Raw genomic sequence first — 22165 nt, 5'->3', positions numbered from 1 at the left:
GACTGGTGTGAGGTGATAACTCATTGTGGTTTTGATTTGTATTTCCCTGATGCCGAGTGACGTGGAGCACTTTTTCATGTGTCTGTTGGCCATCTGGATGTCTTCTTTGCAGAAATGTCTGTTCATGTCCTCTGCCCATTTCTTGATTGGATTGTTTGTTCTTTGGGTGTTGAGTTTGCTAAGTTCCTTATAGATTTTGGATACTAGCCCTTTATCTGATATGTCGTTTGCAAATATCTTCTCCCATTCTGTCAGTTGTCTTTTGGTTTTGTTAACTGTTTCCTTAGCTGTGCAAAAGCTTTTGATCTTGATGAAATCCCAATAGTTCATTTTTGCCCTTGCCTCCCTTGCCTTTGCCGTTGTTCCTAGGAAGATGTTGCTACGGCTGAGGTCGAAGAGGTTGCTGCCTGCATTCTCCTCAAGGATTTGGATGGATTCCTTTCTCACATTGAGGTCCTTCATCCATTTGGAGTCTATTTTCGTGTGTGGTGTAAGGAAGTGGTCCAATTTCATTTTTCTGCATGTGGCTGTCCAATTTTCCCAGCACCATTTATTGAAGAGGCTGTCTTTTTTCCATTGGACATTCTTTCCTGCTTTGTCGAAGATGAGTTGACCATAGAGTTGAGGGTCGATTTCTGGGCTCTCTATTCTGTTCCACTGATCTATGTGTCTGTTTTTGTGCCAGTACCATGCTGTCTTGATGATGACAGCTTTGTAATAGAGCTTGAAGTCCGGAATTGTGATGCCACCAACTTTGGCTTTGTTCTTCAATATTCCTTTGGCTATTCGAGGTCTTTTCTGGTTCCATATAAATTTGAGGATTATTTGTTCCATTTCTTTGAAAAAAATGGATGGTATTTTGATAGGGATTGCATTAAATGTGTAGATTGCTTTAGGTAGCATAGACATTTTCACAATATTTATTCTTCCAATCCAGGAGCATGGAACATTTTTCCATTTTTTTGTGTCTTCCTCAATTTCTTTCATGAGTACTTTATAATTTTCTGTGTATAGATTCTTAGTCTCTTTGGTTAGGTTTATTCCTAGGTATCTTATAGTTTTGGGTACAATTGTGAATGGGATTGACTCCTTAATTTCTCTTTCTTCAGTCTTGTTGTTGGTGTACAGAAATGCAACTGATTTCTGTGCATTGATTTTATATCCTGACACTTTACTGAATTCCTGTACAAGTTCTAGCAGTTTTGGAGTGGAGTCTTTTGGGTTTTCCCCATATAGTATCATATCATCTGCGAAGAGTGATAGTTTGACTTCTTCTTTACCAATTTGGATGCCTTTAATTTCTTTTTGTTGTCTGATTGCTGAGGCTAGGACTTCTAGTACTATGTTGAATAGCAGTGGTGATAATGGACATCCCTGCCGTGTTCCTGACCTTAACGGAAAAGCTTTCAGTTTTTCTCCATTGAGAATGATATTTGCGGTGGGTTTTTCATAGATGGCTTTGATAATATTGAGGTATGTGCCCTCTATCCCCACACTTTGAAGAGTTTTGATCAGGAAGGGATGCTGTACTTTGTCAAATGGTTTTTCAGCATCTATTGAGAGTATCATATGGTTCTTGTTCTTTCTTTTATTAATGTGTTCTATCACATTGATTGATTTGTGGATGTTGAACCAACCCTGCAGCCCTGGAATAAATCCCACTTGATCATGGTGAATAATCCTTTTAATGTACTGTTGAATCCTATTGGCTAGTATTTTGGCGAGAATTTTTGCGTCTGTGTTCATCAAAGATATTGGTCTGTAGTTCTCTTTTTTGGTGGGATCCTTGTCTGGTTTTGGGATCAAGGTGATGCTGGCCTCATAGAATGAGTTTGGAAGTTTTCCTTCCATTTCTATTTTTTGGAACAGTTGCAGGAGAATAGGAATGAGTTCTTCTTTAAATGTTTGGTAGAATTCCCCTGGAAAGCCGTCTGGCCCTGGGCTTTTGTTTGTTTGGAGATTTTTGATGACTGTTTCAATCTCCTTACTGGTTATGGGCCTGTTCAGGTTTTCTATTTCTTCCTGGTTCAGTTGTGGTAGTTTATGTGTCTCTAGGAATGCATCCATTTCTTCCAGATTGTCAAATTTGTTGGCGTAGAGTTGCTCATAGTATGTTCTTATAACTGTCTGTATTTCTTTGGTGTGAGTTGTGATCTCTCCTCTTTCATTCATGATTTTATTGATTTGGGTCCTTTCTCTTTTCTTTTTGATGAGTCTGGCCAGGGGTTTATCAATCTTATTGATTCTTTCAAAGAACCAGCTCCTAGTTTCATTGATTTTTTCTATTGTTTTTTTTGGTTTCTATTTCATTGATTTCTGCTATGATCTTTATGATTTCTCTTCTCCTGCTGGGTTTAGGGTTTCTTTCTTGTTCTTTCTCCATCTCCTTTACGTGTAGGGTTAGGTTGTGTACTTGAGACCTTTCTTGTTTCTTGAGAAAGGCTTGTACCGCTATATATTTTCCTCTCAGGACTGCCTTTGCTGTGTCCCACAGATTTTGAACTGTTGTGTTTTCATTATCATTTGTTTCCATGAATTTTTTCAATTCTTCTTTAATTTCCTGGTTAACCGATTCATTCTTTAGAAGGATGCTGTTTAGTCTCCATGTATTTGGGTTCTTTCCAGCTTTCCTCTTGTGATTGAGTTCTAGCTTCAGAGCATTGTGGTCTGAAAATATGCAGGGAATAATCCTAATCTTTTGATACCGGTTGAGACCTGATTTGTGACCCAGGATGTGATCTATTCTGGAGAATGTTCCATGTGCACTAGAGAAGAATGTGTATTCTGTTGCTTTGGGATGAAATGTTCTGAATATATCTGTGATGTCCATCTGGTCCAGTGTGTCATTTAAGGCCTTTATTTCCTTGTTGATCTTTTGCTTGGATGATCTGTCCATTTCAGTGAGGGGAGTGTTAAAGTCCCCTACTATTATTGTATTATTATTGATGTGTTTCTTTGATTTTGTTATTAATTGGTTGATATAATTGGCTGCTCCCACGTTAGGGGCATAGATATTTAAAATTGTTAGATCTTCTTGTTGGACAGACCCTTTGAGTAGGATATAGTGTCCTTCCTCATCTCTTATTATAGTCTTTGGCTTAAAATCTAATTGATCTGATATAAGGATTGCCACCCCAGCTTTCTTCTGATGCCCATTAGCATGGTAAATTGTTTTCCACCCCCTCACTTTAAATCTGGAGGTGTCTTCACGTCTAAAATGAGTTTCTTGTAGGCAACATACTGATGGGTTTTGTTTTTTTATCCATTCTGATACCCTGTGTCTTTTGATTGGGGCATTTAGCCCATTAACATTCAGGGTAACTATTGAGAGATATGAATTTAGTGCCATTATTAGCCTGTAAGGTGACTGTTACTGTATATTGTCTCTGTACCTTTCTGATCTACAACTTTTAGGCTCTCTCTTTGCTTAGAGGACCCCTTTCAATATTTCCTGTAGAGCTGGTTTGGTGTTTGCAAATTCTTTCAGTTTTTGTTTGTCCTGGAAGCTTTTGATCTCTCCTCTTTTCAATGATAGCCTAGCTGGATAGAGTATTCTTGGCTGCATGTTTTTCTCGTTTAGTGCTCTGAATATATCATGCCAGCTCTTTCTGGCCTGCCAGGTCTCTGTGGATAAGTCTGCCGCCAATCTAATATTTTTACCATTGTATGTTACAGACTTCTTTTCTCGGGCTGCTTTCAGGATTTTCTCTTTGTCACTAAGACTTGTAAATTTTACTATTCGGTGACGGGGTGTGGACCTATTCTTGTTGACTTTGAGGGGGGTTCTCTGCATCTCCTGGATTTTGATGCTTGTTCCCTTTGCCATATTAGGGAAATTCTCTCCAATGATTCTCTCCAATAGACCTTCTGCTCCCCTCTCTCTTTCTTCTTCTTCTGGAATCCCAATTATTCTAATGTTGTTTCGTCTTATGGTGTCAATTATCTCTCGAATTCTCCCCTCATGGTCCAGTAGCTGTTTGTCCCTCTTTTGCTCGGCTTCCTTATTCTCTGTCATTTGGTCTTCTATATCACTAATTCTTTCTTCTGCCTCATTTATCCTAGCAGTGAGAGCCTCCATTTTTGATTGCACCTCATTAATAGCTTTTTTGATTTCAACTTGGTTAGATTTTAGTTCTTTAATTTCTCCAGAAAGGGCTTTAATATCTCCTGAGAGGGTTTCTCTAATATCTTCCATGCCTTTTTCGAGCCCAGCTAGAATGTTCAGAATCGTCATTCTGAACTCTTGATCTGACATATTACCCATGTCTGTGTTGATTAGGTCCCTAGCCTTCGGTACTGTCTCTTGTTCTTTTGTTTGTGGTGATTTTTTCCGCCTTGTCATTTTGTCCAGATAAGAGGATATGAAGGAGCAAATAAACTACTAAAAGGGTGGCAAAGACCCCAGAAAAATGCGCTGTAACCAAATCAGAAGAGACCCCTAATTGTGGGGGGGAGAAAGGGGATAAAAACAGGTTCTGAAAAAAAAAGAAAAGAAAAAAAAAAGAAAAAAAAAAGAAAAAAATTTAAAAAATAAAACAAATAAAAAATATAAAAAAGAAAGAAAAAATATATATATTTAGATGAACTAGTCAAAAAACGTTAAAAAAGAAAAGGGTAAAAGTTTTAAAAAATTTAGCAGAAGAAGAAAAAAGAAAAAAGAAAAAAAATTGAAAAAAGAAAAAAAAAATTGAAGTAGCCGCAAGACTAAAGAATCATGGGGAGAAAGCCATGAGTTCCGTGCTTTGCTTTCTCCTCCTCTGGAATTGCTCTGCTGTCTTAGGAATTGAACCTGATTTCTCCTTGATAGATGAACTTTGTCCTGGCTGGATATTTTGTTTATCTTCTGGGGGAGGGGCCTGTTGTAGTGACTCTCAAGTGTCTTTGCCCGAGGCGGGATTGCACCGCCCTTACCGGCGGCCGGACTAAGTAATCGGCTCGGGTTCATTTTTGGGAGCTTCTGTTCCCTGAACGCTTTCCGTAGAGTTCCGGAGGACGGGAATGAAAATGGCAGCCTCCTAGTCTCTGGCCTGGAGGAGCCGAGAGCCTGGGGCCCCACTCCTCAGTGCGCCCCCAGAGGACAGCACCCAATCACTCCCGTATCCCCAGCCTCTAGCCGCGCTCCGAGCTCACCCAGCCCGCGACCAGTTCAAGGTAACCCCGAGCTGAGAGTTCAGTCCTCGGCTCTGTCTCTGCAGCCGGCTTCTCCGTTCTAATACCTGTGAGCTCTCCGACACTCTGACACCCCCGATCCTTCTGTGACCCTGCGGGGACTGGGGCCACGCTGATCCCGCGTGGGCTTCACCCTGGTTTAGCCTCTGGAGCAATGTCCCTCAGTGGAACAGACTTTTAAACGTCCTGATTTTGTGCTCCGTTCCTCTGCCGCTTGCCGGGAGCCGGCCCCTCCCCCCGCAGTCTATCTTCCCGTCGTTTTAGATTCACTTCTCCGCCAGTCCTACCTTTCAGAAAGTGGTTGATTTTCTGTTTCTAGCGTTGCTGTTCTTCTTCTCTTCGCTCTCCCGTTGGATTTGTAGGTGTTTGCAATGTTTAGATAAGCTATCGAGCTGATCTCCTGCTACCTGATGTAGTCTCAGGCTGCTACTTCTCCGCCATCTTGACTCCTCCCCCGAAAAAAATGGATGGGATTTTGATAGGGATTGCATTAAATGTGTAGTTTGCTTTAGGTAGCATAGACATTTTCACAATATTTATTCTTCTAATCCAGGAGCATGGAACATTTTTCCATTTCTTTGTGTCTTCCTCAATTTCTTTCATGAGTACTTTATAGTTTTCTGCATATAGATTCTTTGCCTCTTTGGTTAGGTTTATTCCTAGGTATCTTATAGTTTTGGGTGTAATTATAAATGGGATTGACTCCTTAATTTCTCTTTCTTCTGTCTTGTTTTTGGTGTACAGAAATGCAACTGATTTCTGTGCATTGATTTTATATACTGACACTTTACTGAATTCCTATACAAGTTCTAGCAGTTTTGGAGTGGAGTTCTATTATCCTGAAACTGTTCCAAAAAATAGAAATGGAAGGAAAACTTCCAAACTCCTTTTATGAGGCAAGCATCACCTTGATCCCAAAACCAGACAAGGATCCCACCAAAAAAGAGAACTACAGACCAATATCCTTGATGAACACGGATGCAAAAATTCTCACCAAAATACTAGCCAATAGGATTCAACAGTACATTAAAAGGCTTATTCACCATGACAAAGTGGGATTCATTCCAGGGCTGCAAGGTTGGTTCAACATCCACAAATCAATCAATGTTATACAACACATTAATAAAAGAAAGAACAAGAACCATATGATACTCTCAATAGATGCTGAAAAAGCATTTGACAAAGTACAGCATCCCTTCCTGATCAAAACTCTTCAAAGTGTAGGGATAGAGGGCACATACCTCAATATTATCAAAGCCATCTATGAAAAACCCACCGCAAACATCATTCTCAATGGAGAAAAACTGAAAGCTTTTCCGTTAAGGTCAGGAACACGGCAGGGATGTCCATTATCACCACTGCTATTCAACATAGTACTAGAAATCCTAGCCTCAGCAATCAGACAACAAAAGGAAATTAAAGGCATCCAAATTGGCAAAGAAGAAGTCAAACTATCACTCTTCACAGATGATATGATACTATATGTGGAAAACCCAATAGGCAAGAAAATTTTAAAGAAAAAGACTATTAGCCACCCATCCACTTGTCTACCTCCTCTTTCTTGTCCATTAAAATGACACTAGACACAGATAGTTTAAAGGATACATCTCCTGAAACTTCAGGGAATATGAGAGCAATAGCAAAAGAAAGAGCATAGCAAAAGAAAGGGGATTAAAGTAGATGATCAAAGTAAACTTTGGTTTTACTTAGAGTGTTCTATAATTTTTGTAAAGGAAAATACACTCAGGGATTTTGTGTGTAGTTTAAAATAGTTAACACCAAAAGCAAAGAGAGATGAAATGACGGATTCAAGGTTACCCAGCTGGGAAAGACACTACGGCATGTACCCACCTACCTGTTCCAGCATACAATGCAGTATCAGGGGCACAGAGATGAATTCTTCTGGAATCGGATTCAGCAAGTCATTGTAGTATCTCATGTCTACTTCAGTTGTTAAGACAAAAGCCACTGTAAAATATACAATGTATCACTGCTCAGTTAATATGTGATCTCCATTTCTTCTACCAAAATTTTATCCATAAATTCAAACTGTCACCGTGCACTAAAAAAGTGGGATGTGTAGGTAGAGGGATGTCTGAAGGTAAGTTGGAGGACGTTCAGTAGTCCTTGACGCACCAGCTCACGGTGTTGGTCTTTGGGTTTTATACTTGCCTGATGGGGGCGCTTGGGGTTCCTCATTCTGTGCTTTCTTCTTGCCTGGGGTTGGAGCAACAGGTTGTGGTGCCTAAAAGTAGAAGAATTCAAAAGAGACGACTGAGATATTCAGCTGAGAGATGCTTGTGTCAGATGCTGATATGATGGGGTCTGACAGGATTCTGAGATTGTATGATGTTCACACCACAAAACCATTGGCTAATATTAGGAACAAACAAAAGGGTTTTGTCTGACAAAGGGAAGAAATTAATGGGTATAGGCAGTTTTTAGTTTTCCCTAACAGAGCCCATTGAGCAATTGCCAGGAAAGGGATGGGGAAAAGGAGCACTGGTCTCTGGGTGACTCAGAATCACACCATTCCCCCTCTTCGAGTCCTTCAATGGTTCCCCATCACTTTCCAGGTACAACCCAAACTCTTTAACTCAGCACCAAAGCATATCTGCTTCTGTTCTCCAGTGGGAGTTCATGTTGTTTTTCTTCCTTTTGTACTACCACCTGGAACACAGACTTATTCTGTAGTCCTGGCTTGTGCCCTAACACTTCTCTCCTTTGACCCCATGTCTGTGTATGTCATCTTTGCCCCTTTCTTGAGGATGCCCTTCTGTCCCTTTGTCCACTAGGCATTCCTGTAGACAGTTCACACCCAGCCTTCACCACATCATTTACCCTGCTGGGTGAGGCTCTCCTGACTCCTCCCTCTCTCTGGCTGCTCCTCTCCAGCTCAGGTTAGATGCCATGTTTTAGTGTTTCTACTGCAGCCTGAGTTGACTGTTCTCACCACACTATGTTGAAACCACTGTTGACATGACTGCCATCCTCTTTAAAGGTTAACCTCAATGAGGGGGATGGGGAGGGGGAGTCTTGTTCATCATTGCCAGCACCTTGCACAAGGCTAGCACATGGTAGGTTCTAAATAAACACCATGATTAATTTATCAATAGCCCTCTCCTTGTTCCAGGTGTTATTTATTGTGCCATGGGCTGAAAGTGGCTTCCAGCATCAGCTCTCCACATGGCAAGTAGTTAGGGGGCTTCATAAAGCCCCCTAAAGGACCACCTGGGTGTCCTTTAATGCTGTGCCTGGTGGCCTCTCCCTGTTCCCACCCTCACCATTTAAATTCCAGCAGGAAGTATTTCCTTCCTACAAGTATTTATGTAATTTTTTCCTTCGTGTGTTTTACAAATGTGAAAATCACTTTGTTCAGTTGATCATGCAGTCCACTGAAGACATTGCAGAATGTGCCTACCTCAGTAACTGACATGGCTTCCAAGATAGGTTTCTCATTAACCACTTGTGGGATATTGATAAGCTGCATGCTTTCCAAATAGTGTTGGTGCTGCCTTTTCCAGTCCAGGGTGTCATACATCAAACAGGCAATATTTTCAAAAATATCAGTACCCAATTCCAACTATAGGGGAGAGAATTAGTAACAATTAGTTATTAGTGTTTTGTTGATGGAATCAGATGTATGGTTCATTTCTCTCTTAACAGCTGAACCAACCATGCACGTCCCCAAATCATGGAGTCCCAGCCGTCGTGAGTGAATCTTCATTTATCGAACCCTTCTTTTTTTTTTTTTTAAAAGATTTTATTTATTTATTTGACAGAGAGAGAGATCACAAGTAGGCAGAGAGGCAGGCAGAGAGAGAGGGGGAAGCAGTCTCCCTGTTGAGCAGAGAGCCCGATGTAGGGCTCAATCCCAGGACCCTGAGATCATGACCTGAGCCGAAGGCAGCGGCTTAATCCACTGAGCCACCCAGGTGCCCCTATCGAACCCTTCTTGACCATCTTGTTCACCACAATGAAGACTGCTCCCTTTGGAGGGTCATAGGGCTATAATACTCTTAGAGTCCAATGCATGCTTCAACTAAGTGAAAAACACCCTGTCCACTAATTTCAGCAACATGGCCTATATTCTGATGTCTCAATTTCTAAAACAACATCTTAGGTAGGTAACTTCAATACCTTTTCTGTGCCACCATCAGAGGGAAAAAAAAAAAACCAACCTAAGAAATAAGTCTACTGCTTTTGTATCTAATATCAAGTTTTACTGTCTAGCAAGCAAGTTGTAGATCAGATACCCCTATTACCTGGGCTTTCATTTCCAGAACTGGAAAAGTACTGTTATCACTAGGTCTGTCTGCCTGAAAGCAAGGAAGAGTTAAGTAGGCTTATCTGAGATCCGTGCTACCAAGGTAAGGTAGGATTAGATAGCTTCTTGGGGGGCCAGTGACTCACAGTCTGGCAGGAGTCCAGGGAGGTACTGAGATCTGCCCATCTTCAAGGCGCAGCTGCCAGTCTGGGCTTCACGTGCCTACCCTAGGACTGAGTGTTCTTCAGTTAATCTTCAACCTGCTAGTCGTCTGCCTAAATTCTGGCACAGAAACAAGTTTTTGTTTGTATTTATAAGAAATATGGTAGGACTTCTGCCCCTTTGGATCCCTTAGCTTAACTAGTTTATTCATTTTTAAATCAAAGAGCAAATCACATGCTAAAAGCCAGAAAATTATTTCAGCAACCAATTCTTAACTTGAGATGTTGCAGATGTCTTACATGAGCAGTTAGCACTTCTTGATGGGCACTTATTTGATGTAAAGCTTTCGTTACCTTGGTTCAGCAGAAATATAGCCTGCTTGTCTGCAGACAAAGGTACTAATGCTTTCCTTCTTCTAGAGAGTAAGAGGACTCCTTGGCTGGCTTCTGCTTTGGATATGAGGCCATTACCAACTTCCAAATACAGCTGAGTGTGTGACATCATGTATCCACACCACGTATTTAGTCTATTTCTACAAAAAGTAGATTTATTACTTTTATGTTTCTCAGGTGATCTAAACTTTAAGGTGAACTTTGTTCCTCAATATGAAATCCAATGGCCTTTCTTTTCAAACCCAACTCCATGACTGAACTGTTTGCAAGGCTCTCTTTCCCCATTGTTCTCAATTCTGGGCTGTTCACCCACAATGCATACCTTATAGAGGCGTGCTTGGGCTCTAAAAAAAAAAAAAAAATTACTGCAATTGGACCCAGACCACAGCTCTGGCATGAAGAAGATATTTGATAAATACTTGCAAATTGATTGATGGAAGATCAGTGTGCCCACCTAGGCCGCACAGCTATAAATGGCTCCCCAGATGACCGAATGTTTTCATTCCTGCCTGTTACTTTCATGGCCCAACTAGGTGCCCTTGATGGTTTAGTTTGGAGGTCAGGAATGTTCTACCATAACTAGTATTTCAACTGAGATGATAAAATTTTTTCAACATGAAATTTTCTGAACTTTAATTGCCATTTAAATTATTCTACTCTATATTTTAAAAAAGTAAAATAGTCAATTCACTTTCTTTAAAAAAGGAGTGATTAAAATCTTTCAATGAACACAAAATTGTGGATACTAGAGGAGGAAGCAGGGTGCTGGGAATGGTGCTGGGTCTTTTGAAGCTGTGATATATGCCTTGGTGTTATGACATCTATGTACTGAAGGTACAATGGAATGTACTCTACCTTGGACTCACCGCATTTCAGCTCTTGTCAGTCCATGCCTTGCAGGGAGGTGGTGGGGAAAGCGGTAAATAAAATACAAAGAAGAGAGCCCTAGCTAGTGCAAGAGAAAACGATACATGGCCTGACAGTGCCTTCGAAGACTCTTTTTATTGCTTCCTCTAAATTATGGCTCAGGAATTATATGGCTATGATCTCCTATGCTCTATTGAACCAAAAACATATGCAAGTTCTTGAGACTGTATGGTGTGAAACAGTAAAGGACAGAAGGTAGTGCCTTCTTTCCTGAACTCAGGTTTAGGAGGCAGAAGAGTGAAAGACAAAGCAGGGAAGATGAAGATATCCAGATGAAAGTGTGGAAAGAGGCCAAGCCAAGGGAGTTTGGAGTAACCAGTTTTGCTTAGAACAAGCTCTGCCTTGGGCCACGGCTTCATGTTTGGTTTCTTTTCCACGTATAGGTCAAGGCCAGTATTTATTCTTACTATTGGCAAGGCATCAGGCTTCAGTGTTCTGTTTCTACATAATGACATCTAATGCTTTATGTTGACAGTCTTAATAACTCAAAGTGATCTGTATATTGTTACTTATTCAAATCCTGCCCATCCTTCAAAGTTCAAATTTGGGTCTTCCTCTCCTCAGAGTTTTCCTTACTTCACCATATGCACATCCGCCTCAAGGTCATCCAGTCAGGGGCTCTGGTCATGAGAAATGTTCACGCTCTCACTCCAGGGCCTCTGGTTGTTGGAATGGGGGGCGTCAACCAGAAAGAGACCTGAGAAGTTCTGTGTAACAGGGAATGCCTGGATATCTACCATAACATCCATGAGGAGTTGTCACTCAACCTTCTTTTTAAAAACACCCTCATGTATCAAACATTTGCTATTATTTTGTGATGCACCCCATTTCTTCTTTTTCTGAATTAGTAGGAAATTTAGGGTGTGTTTCACATAACTGAGCACATAGGTGTATGGCACCTTCCACATCGCTTCTCTGTTTCATGGTTTTGTCATGCCTCTCTGTAAGATCCACGGTAGCAGAGACCAGTAAACGTTCTCAGAAAATGTCTGTTAATTGTTGGGGTGGGGCCAAGTCATCCTATTAGATAGACCTTGTCAACCAAATGCATTAACAATGCAATTTTAGCGATAAAATTAAGGATCCAGAAAAACAATATTTTGAACTGATGTATTAAAAAGAGAAAGACAATGTAATTTGAAAAACTGTAAAATTTATATTTTCATAATTAACAATGTTATATATTAAGACTACTGCCAAGAATATGAAGTATGAATCAAAGCCACATGCACCAAATAAAAGAATTACCATCCTTCGTTTCCATCTCCATCTTATTTTTTGCCGTTAGTTCTTACACTAAAAGCTAAAGAACCAGGCTATAACCATCACTGGGCATTCAGTGTTATCACTGTCTTGAAGAAATGAGTCTAGCACAAACCTTTATATATAGTCAGTGCTTAATAAATGTCTGTGGAAAGAATGAAGATGATAAATGATAAACGAACCACACTACCATATGTCCCAACCACTCTCACAAGACCGTGTACTAACCATCATCTTGTTGTCTGCCCAGTCAGAAGGATAGTTATCTGCCTTGACCATGTATTCAAGACGAGCAACATCAAAGAGATTTGTTTCAGGTTTCTCATTATTCAGGATTGGTTCCAGGTACTTCCAGAAAATTTCAAGTTCTCTTATGGCCTTCTCTTTCTTCAGTTTCTCAGCCTCTATGTCTAATTATAACATGTTAATAAAACAAAATGAGAATGTTGAATTCTTCCCACTGTAAGTGGACATGGTGAGGTATATGCATTGTAAGATATCTGTGCAGTACCAGAAAAGGCAAGTAAAGAAACATAATTTTGAGAAGGTTTGAACTTGGGTTATACAATTATGAAACTGGAGGATTTTTCTTCCAAAATTGATTATCAAACATGAGCTTATTTCACACCTTCCTTTTACACTTGAAGACCAGAAACGTTATGATAAGGCCACACACTTGTAGAGCTAAACATGTTGGATATTTCCATCATCCTGAGATGGCATCTATGTGGGAGCAGTTCTTCTGCCAGACAGCTTTTTGACCACCGCGGTGTGTTTGCTTCATAACTGGTTAGAAATGCTGTTGATCCAGTTCTCCTTCCCCCATGGCTAAAAATAGACCGGATCAATGACTGATGCTTTAGTCAACCTTGGGTTACATTTGAACAGCTACAGACTTCTCTGGGCATTTGTGCTCTCAATAAAATCATGACAGATCCCCATAAATTTACACATGAAATTTTGCCTAAGATATTAGTGTTTATTATATCTATAACTAAATGGGTTGGTTCTACTACTAACACCCCAGGATACTATTACAAAGTCTATTTTTCTGTGATTTTATTTCTATATATTAAATTTTTTTTGATGTTCTTTCCCAGTTTTATTGAGAAATAATCAACAAACTTTACTGTATAAGTTTAAGGCATATAGCATGATGGTTTGATTCACATATATTGTGAAACAATTATCATAATAGGTTCAGCAAAAACCCACATTTCATATAGATGGAATGAAAAGAAAGAAAAAGAAAAAGAAATTTCTCTTTGTGATAAAAACTGTTAGGAATTACCTTCTTAACAACTTTCTTATATATCATGGAGCAGTGTTAACCATAGTCATCATGTTGTACATTACATCCCTAGTAATTATTTATATTATAACTAGAAATTTGTACTTTTTGACCACCTCCCTCCAATTTTCCCTTCCCCCACCCTCTGCCTCTGATAACCACATGTCTGAGCTTTTTCCCTCTGAGTTTGGCTTTTTTGTTTTTTAAATTTTTTTATTAACATATAATGTATTATTAGACCCAGGGGTACAGGTCTGTGAATCGCCAGGTTTACACACTTCACAGCACTCACCATAGCACACACCTTCCCCAATGCCCATAACCCAACCACCTTCTCCCTACCCCCTGCCCCCAACAACCCTCAGTTTGCTTTGTGAGATTAAGAGTCTCTTATGGTTTGTCTCCCAATCCCATCTTTTCATTTATTCTTTTCCTACCTCCCAAACCTCCCACAGTGCCTCTCAACTTCCTGATATCAGGGAGATCGTATGATAATTGTCTTTCTCTGATTGACTTATTTCGCTAAGCATAATACCCTCTAGTTCCATCCACGTAGTCACAAATGGTAAGGTTATTTTTTATAGAGAGGCTATGCACTTACAGAACATTTTCTCACTGGCTTCAATAGTAAGTTATTTAATGTTACAGCTATCCTTTGAGATAGGAACAGCTGGGTCTGAATCTCAACTGTTTTACTTAATACCTGCCTCTAGGCTGAGAGTCCTTTTGGTAAAATGGAAGAATCAGATCTTCCTTGACTTAAGAGTGGGGATAGAGTTATCCTAATAAATGCATCATTTGAAATTGACATAATACACCTAACCTAGCCTACTTTAAACATGCTCAGAATACTTACCTTAGCCTGCAGTTGGGCAGAATCATCTAACACAAAGCCTGTTTTATAATAAAGGGTTGCCTATCTCCTGTAGTTTATTGAACACTGTACTAAAAGTGAGCAACACAATGGCTATGGGGGTACAGAATGTTGCCAGTGTATTGGTAGTTTTCCCTTGGGATCACATGGATGACTGGGAGCTACCACCAGCCAGAATGGCAAGCGAGCATGTTGTTAGTCTGAGGAAAAAAGCAAAATTCAAACTTGGAAGTATCGTTTTTACTGAACACATATTTGTTTCACACCAAAGTCGGAAAGCTAAGTCCAACCATCGTGAGTTGGGGACCATCTGTAATAAAACACACTTCCAGGGGCGGTAGTGGAGACTACATAAATTGATGCACTTAGAGCCCTTAGCACTAAGCCTAGCCCAAGGCATCTGCCCAGTAAATGGTAGTTTTTCCTGTCATCAGTGGTAGTAATTTCTAACATGGAAGAGCAAATTTTTTTTTAAAGATTTTATGTGAGAGAGAGAGAGAGAGAGAGAGAGAGCGAGCATAAGCAGGGGAAGGAGCAGAAGGAGTAGCAGACTCCCGGCTGAGCACAGAACCCGAGTGGGCTCGATCCCAGGACCCTGGGATCATGACCTGAGCCAAAGGCTGGTGCTTAACCGACTGAGCCACCCAGGTTCCCCCTGGAACAGCAAATTCTTAAAATGCAGTGTTTTAGAAATTGGCATGTGGTTGTGTAGATTACAAAACACTGTGCAAATGACATTAATAAGTAACACTAAAAGGAACAGCATATGGCAGAAAATCTTGGACTTGCAGGTCACACAGGCTTACACCGAATCCTTGTTCTTGTCACCTAAAGTATACGGTAACTTTTAGTTCCCTTTCCACAGTGGCATTCTAGCATAACTCCCTTAGATGAGGCCCTGAATGGCTGAATGGTAGCGTGGATGGGGCTTCACCCCACAACTTCCTAGTCTAAAGCTCGGAATATAGAGTGCCCTCTCTGATTTATCACAATAAGCCGGAAGCAGAACAGAGCAAGAATCCAAGGCTATGACCTCCCTTGGGCCATGTGGTGACTTCTGGAAGAACACATTATCTACAGTTGATCTATGCAGCCTACACATTAGGTAAAAGTTATCGGTTAAATGTTCCTGAGAAAGGTAGTCAGATACCCAAGTCTTGTGACTCACAGTCTGTGTTCTCTGGGGCTACACAGGGATATAAACAGAGTATGATTTTAATTTGCAGAATTTACAGCACCTGGCTAGTACAAGCAGAATAAAGAGCAAATCAAAGTCTTAAAAGGATTTAATAACGAATGTACTGTAGGACTCTTTTTTGGACAGAAAATTCTATTTGTACTTTACAGACAGTGGAGAATACCGAAGGTTCAGTGAGTTGTGTAGCAGACTGCATACCTTCTGGCTGAAGAAGAACTTCCTGCTGCTGGCTAAGTGCTGCCAGGTGTGTCTGCAGAGGTTCATAATTGTCTGAAGATATTTTAATCACGCTGCTTATGGGAATGCCAAGCTCAGTCATAATCGCGAATAGCTGAGGATTGTTGAAGCCCACAACTATAATATAATGCTGGGCACCATCATCTGGCTCATCGTCTGCTCAAAATACCATAAAGGAGAGCGGCTGTCATTTTAAAAGAGAACAGGTTGCACTCAGCCAGTTCGATGGCTACATACATTATGCATGCGTTTATAATGCCTCTGGCTCACCAGAAACAGTCCAGTTGGCTGCAGTGCAGGTCTGTGGACTGTTTTCCATTATTACCCTTCCAGTAAGAAGGCTGTGCCATTTTACAAAATATTAAATCACTTGTAAATGAGATAGAGTCATGATAGAAGGACAAACATACATGGGGCCCGCACTCATGGAAAATGTGTGCTTGGGTTTTTGTAAAAAGAAAAAGGCTTAGGTTATAATTTTTTTTTTTGATTCAAACTCTTTTGAGCCACATCTGGCTTTACTCCTGAATTACGAGTAGCTACAGCTTTTTGTGGTATTTTATAAGTAGAGGTGTTTACAGGAGAGGGAAATATCGAATATGGACGTGCCCCCCACCAGAGTATTCTGTGTATTTACGTCAATAGGTGTGAATGCTGAGTGTGGGTTACAAAGCAGTGATATAGTTCTTGCATTAAAATTTTTAAGATATATATTGTGCACTTTCCTAACATATTTTCCCCCTCTGCTTAGCTCTGGCTACAGTTTTTACTAATGTTAAAACAGGACTTTCTCCTAGATTCTGAGATTCTGAGAGGTAAAAATAATTGTACTTTCATAGTCATGCTGGATAGTACATGAAAATGTTAAATTCCACAATAGCCCATTAAGATGAATTTACAAATAAGGCAATATGCACAAACTTTTCATTTTTAAGTGATAATTTTTCTTCTATCCCTAAACAAATCTGTGTTGATATTGGGAATGTTGATATTGGAAACCATAATATAAGTCTCGTGGCTTTAGAACGGAGCTACGGCAGGGGAGTTCAAGTGACAAGGGGTGTGAAGGCCTGCCATCTCATTTAAATGGGATGCAAATAATCGTAGTAAGCTCCATTTGGGTTCAAGGGTAGGTGGCAATGAATTACTCACAGGTGGCACAGGCCAAACCAGTTTTATATCAATAATCAAAAATGAAAGGAAATTCCAATTGCTCTAAGAGAAGCTAATAGTGGGAGAAGCTGAGGTCAGGTCAGGAAGTGTTGTGCTCTGTGTGAGTCCCAAATTAACTGGTCTCATTTTATCACCACTGTATTTCACTCGTTACAATAATCATTTTCTTGTTGGCTTCATAATTACGCCTGACTTTTTAAAATGTTCTGAACAAGGTGGTAAGCCACCTGGTGGCCCAGTCAGCTCTTGATTTTTTACTTCATTTGCATTATGAAAACATCCCCACAGCAAGACACAAGCCAAATGAATATTTACTGAAAACATAAATGAACTGCAAAAAGCAGTATTTTCCTATTAGGATACCACGAGTGATATGTGATTTCTGGTTTTAGAAAGAGTGAAAGCGAAAAGCCTGGGAAAGATTAAGCATCATTATTGGAATGTTTTCTCAAGTTACTTTGTAGGTTGGAGCAGGAAGTGAAAGGTGGCCCGCAGGAGGAGCATGCCACTGACCGATGTACTGTTTAGTGTCATCGTCTTCTCCCCTCCGTTTTAACTGCGTCGTCTTTTTCACTGCTGTGTTTGCCTCAGGCTGATCTTTTCCCTTTCCTTTGGCAACTTTCACACCGGAGGTCTTCTTCTCCTTAGGAGGTTTTGCTTTCCCTTTATCCTTTTCTATTTTGAATCTATCTTCTATTACCTGGAAAGAAAGAATACTTTTTCTCCAAATCATATGGTGAGCAAACAATAGCTTTTCTACTGTTGGCGAATTAATTCTTTATTTCATTCAATTGCTTGTTTACTCAATTTATTTTGCGGGTAGTCATTCTTCAAGCCAGGATCGTGGAGATCCCAGGTTGGGCCCGACTTGCGATAAGGCACATCTACACATGAGGACTGTGGGGTAGGTGACAGGAGACCTTTTACACAAGTGGCTTTCTAAAAGAAAATTCATCCAAAGGGAGAGTCAAGCATAGGCCTATAAACTACCTCCATTTGGGTCGGGGGCAGGGTGAGCGGGGGATACTGAGTACCTCGTGATGGCAGGAACTTGGGTTTAGCTTGCAGCCTAACCCTGAGAAGTCTCGGTCTGAGTCTAAGAGAGAGGTTGGCTTTTCCATTAAAAACAAAACAAAAGGGGCACCTGGGTGGCTCAGTGGGTTAAAGCCTCTGCCTTCGGCTCAGGTCATGATCCTAGGGTTCTGGGATCGAGCCCCGCATCGGGCTCTCTGCTCAACGGGAAGCCTGCTTCCTCCTCTCTCTCTCTCTCCGCCTGTCTCTCTGCCTCCTTGTGATCTCTGTCTGATGAATAAATAAATAAATAAATCTTTAAAAACAAAACAAAACAAAACAAAAAAACCCCCAAAAGTTAAAAAAAAAATGGTGCAGCCACTCTCAAAAACAGTATGAAGGTTCTTCAAAAAGTTAAAAATAGAGCTACCCCACAACCCAGCAATTACACTAGGAGGTATTTATCCAAAGGATACAAACATAGTGATTCAAAGGGGCACATGCACCCCCGTATTTATAGCACCAATGTCCACAATAGCTAAACTATGGAAAGATGGAAAAACCCCAGATGTTCATCAACAGATGAATGGATAAAGAAGAGGATACACACACACACACATTTAATTAATAATATGTGTGTGTGTGTATATACATACACACACACACCATATATATATAAAACCCTCTCTATATACTATATACCTTTCTTTATATATACAGATATATATATACACACATATATATGTATATATGTGTGTATATATATATATATAATGGAATATTACTCAGCCATCAAAAAGAATGAAATCTTGCCATTTGCAATGACATGGATGGAACTAGACTGTATTATGCTAAACAAAATAAGTCATTCAAAGAAAGACAAATACCATATGATTTCACTCATATATGGAATTAAAAAAAACAAATCAGATAAACAGGGGGAAGGGAAGGAAAAATAAGATGAAAATTGAGAGACAGGCGAACCAAAAGAGATGCTGAACTCTAGGAAACAAATTGAGGGTTGCTAGAAGGGAGGTGGCTGGGAGGAAGGGGTAACTGGGGGATGGGCATTAAGGAGGGCACTTGATGGAATGAGCACGGGGTGTTACGTGCAACTGATGAATCACTAAATTCTACTTCTGAAACTAATGTAAAAGTTAAAAAAACCCAGAAAGAATAGTTTCCTCTAACATCTTCTTGATAAAGTTTTTCAAAGTTTAAGTATTATATTAACAAGTTTTAAAGGTTAATAGATTCTTTGGGGAACCTAGCACCAACATATTATTTTTATTACAACGCTAGTTTAAAATGTATAGACAAAAATCAGTGGTTGCTCTTTGATACATTCAAAGATGGGATCAACACAAAACATCAGTGGGCAGAGCAAACTCTTTACACATTGCTCTGGAGCATATTTGGACTGCCATATACCATGTAAAGACCCAATTTTCCCATCATTTTTTTCTTTTCATACAATTGCTGAAAGCTTTGTGCATTATTTCATAATGTAATTACACTTTCAATGCATTTGTTTAGAAATACAAATAGGTTGTGTTCATTAAAATTCTGTGTCAGTACTGGATCATAAGTTGGCCATACAGAAGATCTGGAATATGCTGATATTATTTGCTTTTTCTACACAATTGGAACAACAAAATAAAAAAATATATATATTGTAGTAGCATCTGGGTTCTGTATTTTCCAGAGATCAAGAAATCAAATTTGAAAATTACATCATAATACATTAAAGACAAGAAGAGTAGAAGATACGTTGCTTTGACACCCAGCTAACAGAATGAAGCACAGAAAAGGAGAGAGGCAATCCTTTACTCTATGTAACTTCTGGATGTTGAGGGCTCCAGAAAGAGTTTGGCTTAGACTTTGGCACCTAGAAGTGTCAGAGGTAACTATGGATTATCCACGAGGGCCTAGTGCCTGGGGTGGGGAAACTCTGTCTACACTGCCCCAGCGAAAAGCATCAGGGAAAGTCTGCTGATGTCATTACTAGCCTTGGGTGGAGGCAGCAAGGAGTGCACAAGGTAAGGTGCAAAGGTGAAAAGCCCCAGCATTTCTTTCTGCACCAGACATGAACTCATGCATAAACTACAGCTGGGCTTATCCCCTTGAGCTCCTAGCCACTGGGGAAGAAAGAGACAAAAAGCACATCCCAAACAGGCAAAAATACGTGACTTTTGTGAAGACTAAAACCCAATGAGAGGCACACAACTGAGGAAACCTCTCTAATAAGTTGGTGATTGAGGGCTTCTCTGAGGAGGTGATATTTGAATGAAGACCTGAAAGATGAGGAATCATCCGTGGGAGAAGCAAGCAAAAGACAAAGTGTGGTACAAAGGCCCTGAGTCATAAAGGAGAGAGAGGTATGTTCAAGAGTGAGGATAGCAGAAGAGTGGGCAAGGAAAGAGTAGCCCAAGCTTAGGTGGGGGAGGCAGAACATGATCCACATCTTGGGAGATGGCTTCAGGGGGACTAAAGTCCTTGAGGAGGTATGATGGGGACAGATCTAGAGACTGTGTCCATTTCCTTTGCTAGGAGGAAAAGCCATTTCTCAGTTTAGTAAGAGGAGCAAGAAGAGGGGGGTGGCTGGGTGTGGGTTTAAGAAACAGAGAAGTCTTCATGGTGTTAAGGGAATGTTTCAATTTTTTTTCAAGTGAAGGATTGAGGCACAGTTATTGGCCAAGTACAGGCAGGTACGAGGTAAGAGGTTTTAAACAGGGATGGTAACATGAGTCATGTCAGAAAGTGGGAGGGCAAGTTTAGTGAAGAAATATGGTAGAACTCTCTGCCAGTGTTGAGAGCTTATTGGAAATTTTGAGATTGTTAATTTAAAATGAAACCAGAGTACAAATCAATGCCCCTGAGTCCAGTTAGCTCGGAGGCATTGGCAAGACTCACACAGGCGCTCAGGCAGCCACACTTGGATCATTTTAAATCCACTCAAGTGGAACACTCCCATGTAGCTCCTTGGTGGACAGCTAGCCTTGCCACAGAGAAGTCCTAACTCTGCCATCAAAAGCTTCCAGAAACTTCCACAACTGTGATTTTAAATAAAATCTCAAAGTGACCTTTAGAACTGAAAGGGAGAAACCATTACAGATTAAATTATTCTCAAGTACATCCAGAAGAATAAACATGGGTATTTCATACACCCATTCACTTAGTCTATCTTTCCAAAAAATACTGCTGAGTACAGAGGAAGTTTAAAACTAGTTTCTTTATCCTTTTCCTGATACGATGGTAAAGGGCCCTTTCACCCTGCTGGCTCTCCTAGGTGGGGTTATGAGCACATGGGCAGCCACACAGCTCCCATCCCTTTGGAGCTTCTTTGGCAAGGCTGGAGTTCTCTAAGGTAAGGAACTCCCTGAGTCCTTTATTCTGTAAGGTTTCTTGGGAGCCCAGAGAGAGCAGGGCAGACCACAACCAAAATGTAAAATTAGCAATAAATTACAGAGACTCAGCTCTGGAGTATGACAGGTGCTTTCTAGACATCATCATCTTTCATTTGTTCTCCAAGTGCAACCTGTGAGATGGGTAGTTTTGTTCACGTTGTATAAATGGCAACACACAGTTTGCCCCCAGACATACCACCACTGTAGAGACAAAAGTGGGGTTGGGCTCCAAAGCCTAAAGTCATTTTATTTCTCTGGTCCTGTAATTCTCAGTCTTTGATATCTTTCCACCTTCTTTGCCAGGCCTTCTGCCCTCCTTCTACTCTGTCTTTCCAGGGGCTAAATACTACTATTTGTTGGATGCCCTTTTGTTTCTCCATAGCTTCACCCTCCTCACCTACTCTTTCTGTTGCGTGGCCTGTTCTTTTTCTTTCTTTTTGCTTTTGCATTCCCTTAACAAGGCAAAGCTTGGTTGCCTGGAGAAAAGCATCTTTTTAAACACATTTCCATTGACACTGAAATTATCAATATCTACCTCCCTCCTTTCATGAAAGTATCTTAAAAATACTTATAAATCCTGATTCGTTTAAGTAACTCTTTTTTAATACATTTTTTTAAAAGATTTTATTTATTTATTTGACAGAGAGAGAGATCACAAGTAGGCAGAGAGGCAGGCAGAGAGAGAGGAGGAAGCAGGCTCACCTGCGGAGCAGAGAGCCTGATGCGGGGCTCGATCCCAGGACCCTGAGATCATGACCTGAGCCGAAGGCAGCGGCTTAATCCACTGAGCCACC

The 22165-nt window shown here is 40.4% G+C and overlaps 1 protein-coding gene across 1 annotated transcript in view; it reads right to left on the bottom strand.

Annotated features, from left to right (window-relative positions):
* SPAG17 (sperm associated antigen 17) overlaps positions 1–22165 on the bottom strand; it is a 234388-nt gene that overhangs the window by 131756 nt on the left and 80467 nt on the right. Inside the window, exons 5-10 of the mRNA XM_046019408.1 lie at positions 17467–17653; positions 15742–15936; positions 12409–12590; positions 8591–8752; positions 7342–7414; positions 7025–7137 (exon numbers count right to left, since the gene is read on the bottom strand). Coding sequence (XP_045875364.1) covers positions 7025–7137; positions 7342–7414; positions 8591–8752; positions 12409–12590; positions 15742–15936; positions 17467–17653 — 912 coding nt within the window. The remainder of the gene's footprint in view (positions 1–7024; positions 7138–7341; positions 7415–8590; positions 8753–12408; positions 12591–15741; positions 15937–17466; positions 17654–22165) is intronic.

The sequence above is a fragment of the Meles meles genome, chromosome 1 (assembly GCF_922984935.1).
Source record: "Meles meles chromosome 1, mMelMel3.1 paternal haplotype, whole genome shotgun sequence".
NCBI lineage: Eukaryota > Metazoa > Chordata > Mammalia > Carnivora > Mustelidae > Meles > Meles meles.
Note: the sequence above shows the minus strand (reverse complement) of the source record. Positions and strands in the feature narration are given on the sequence as shown.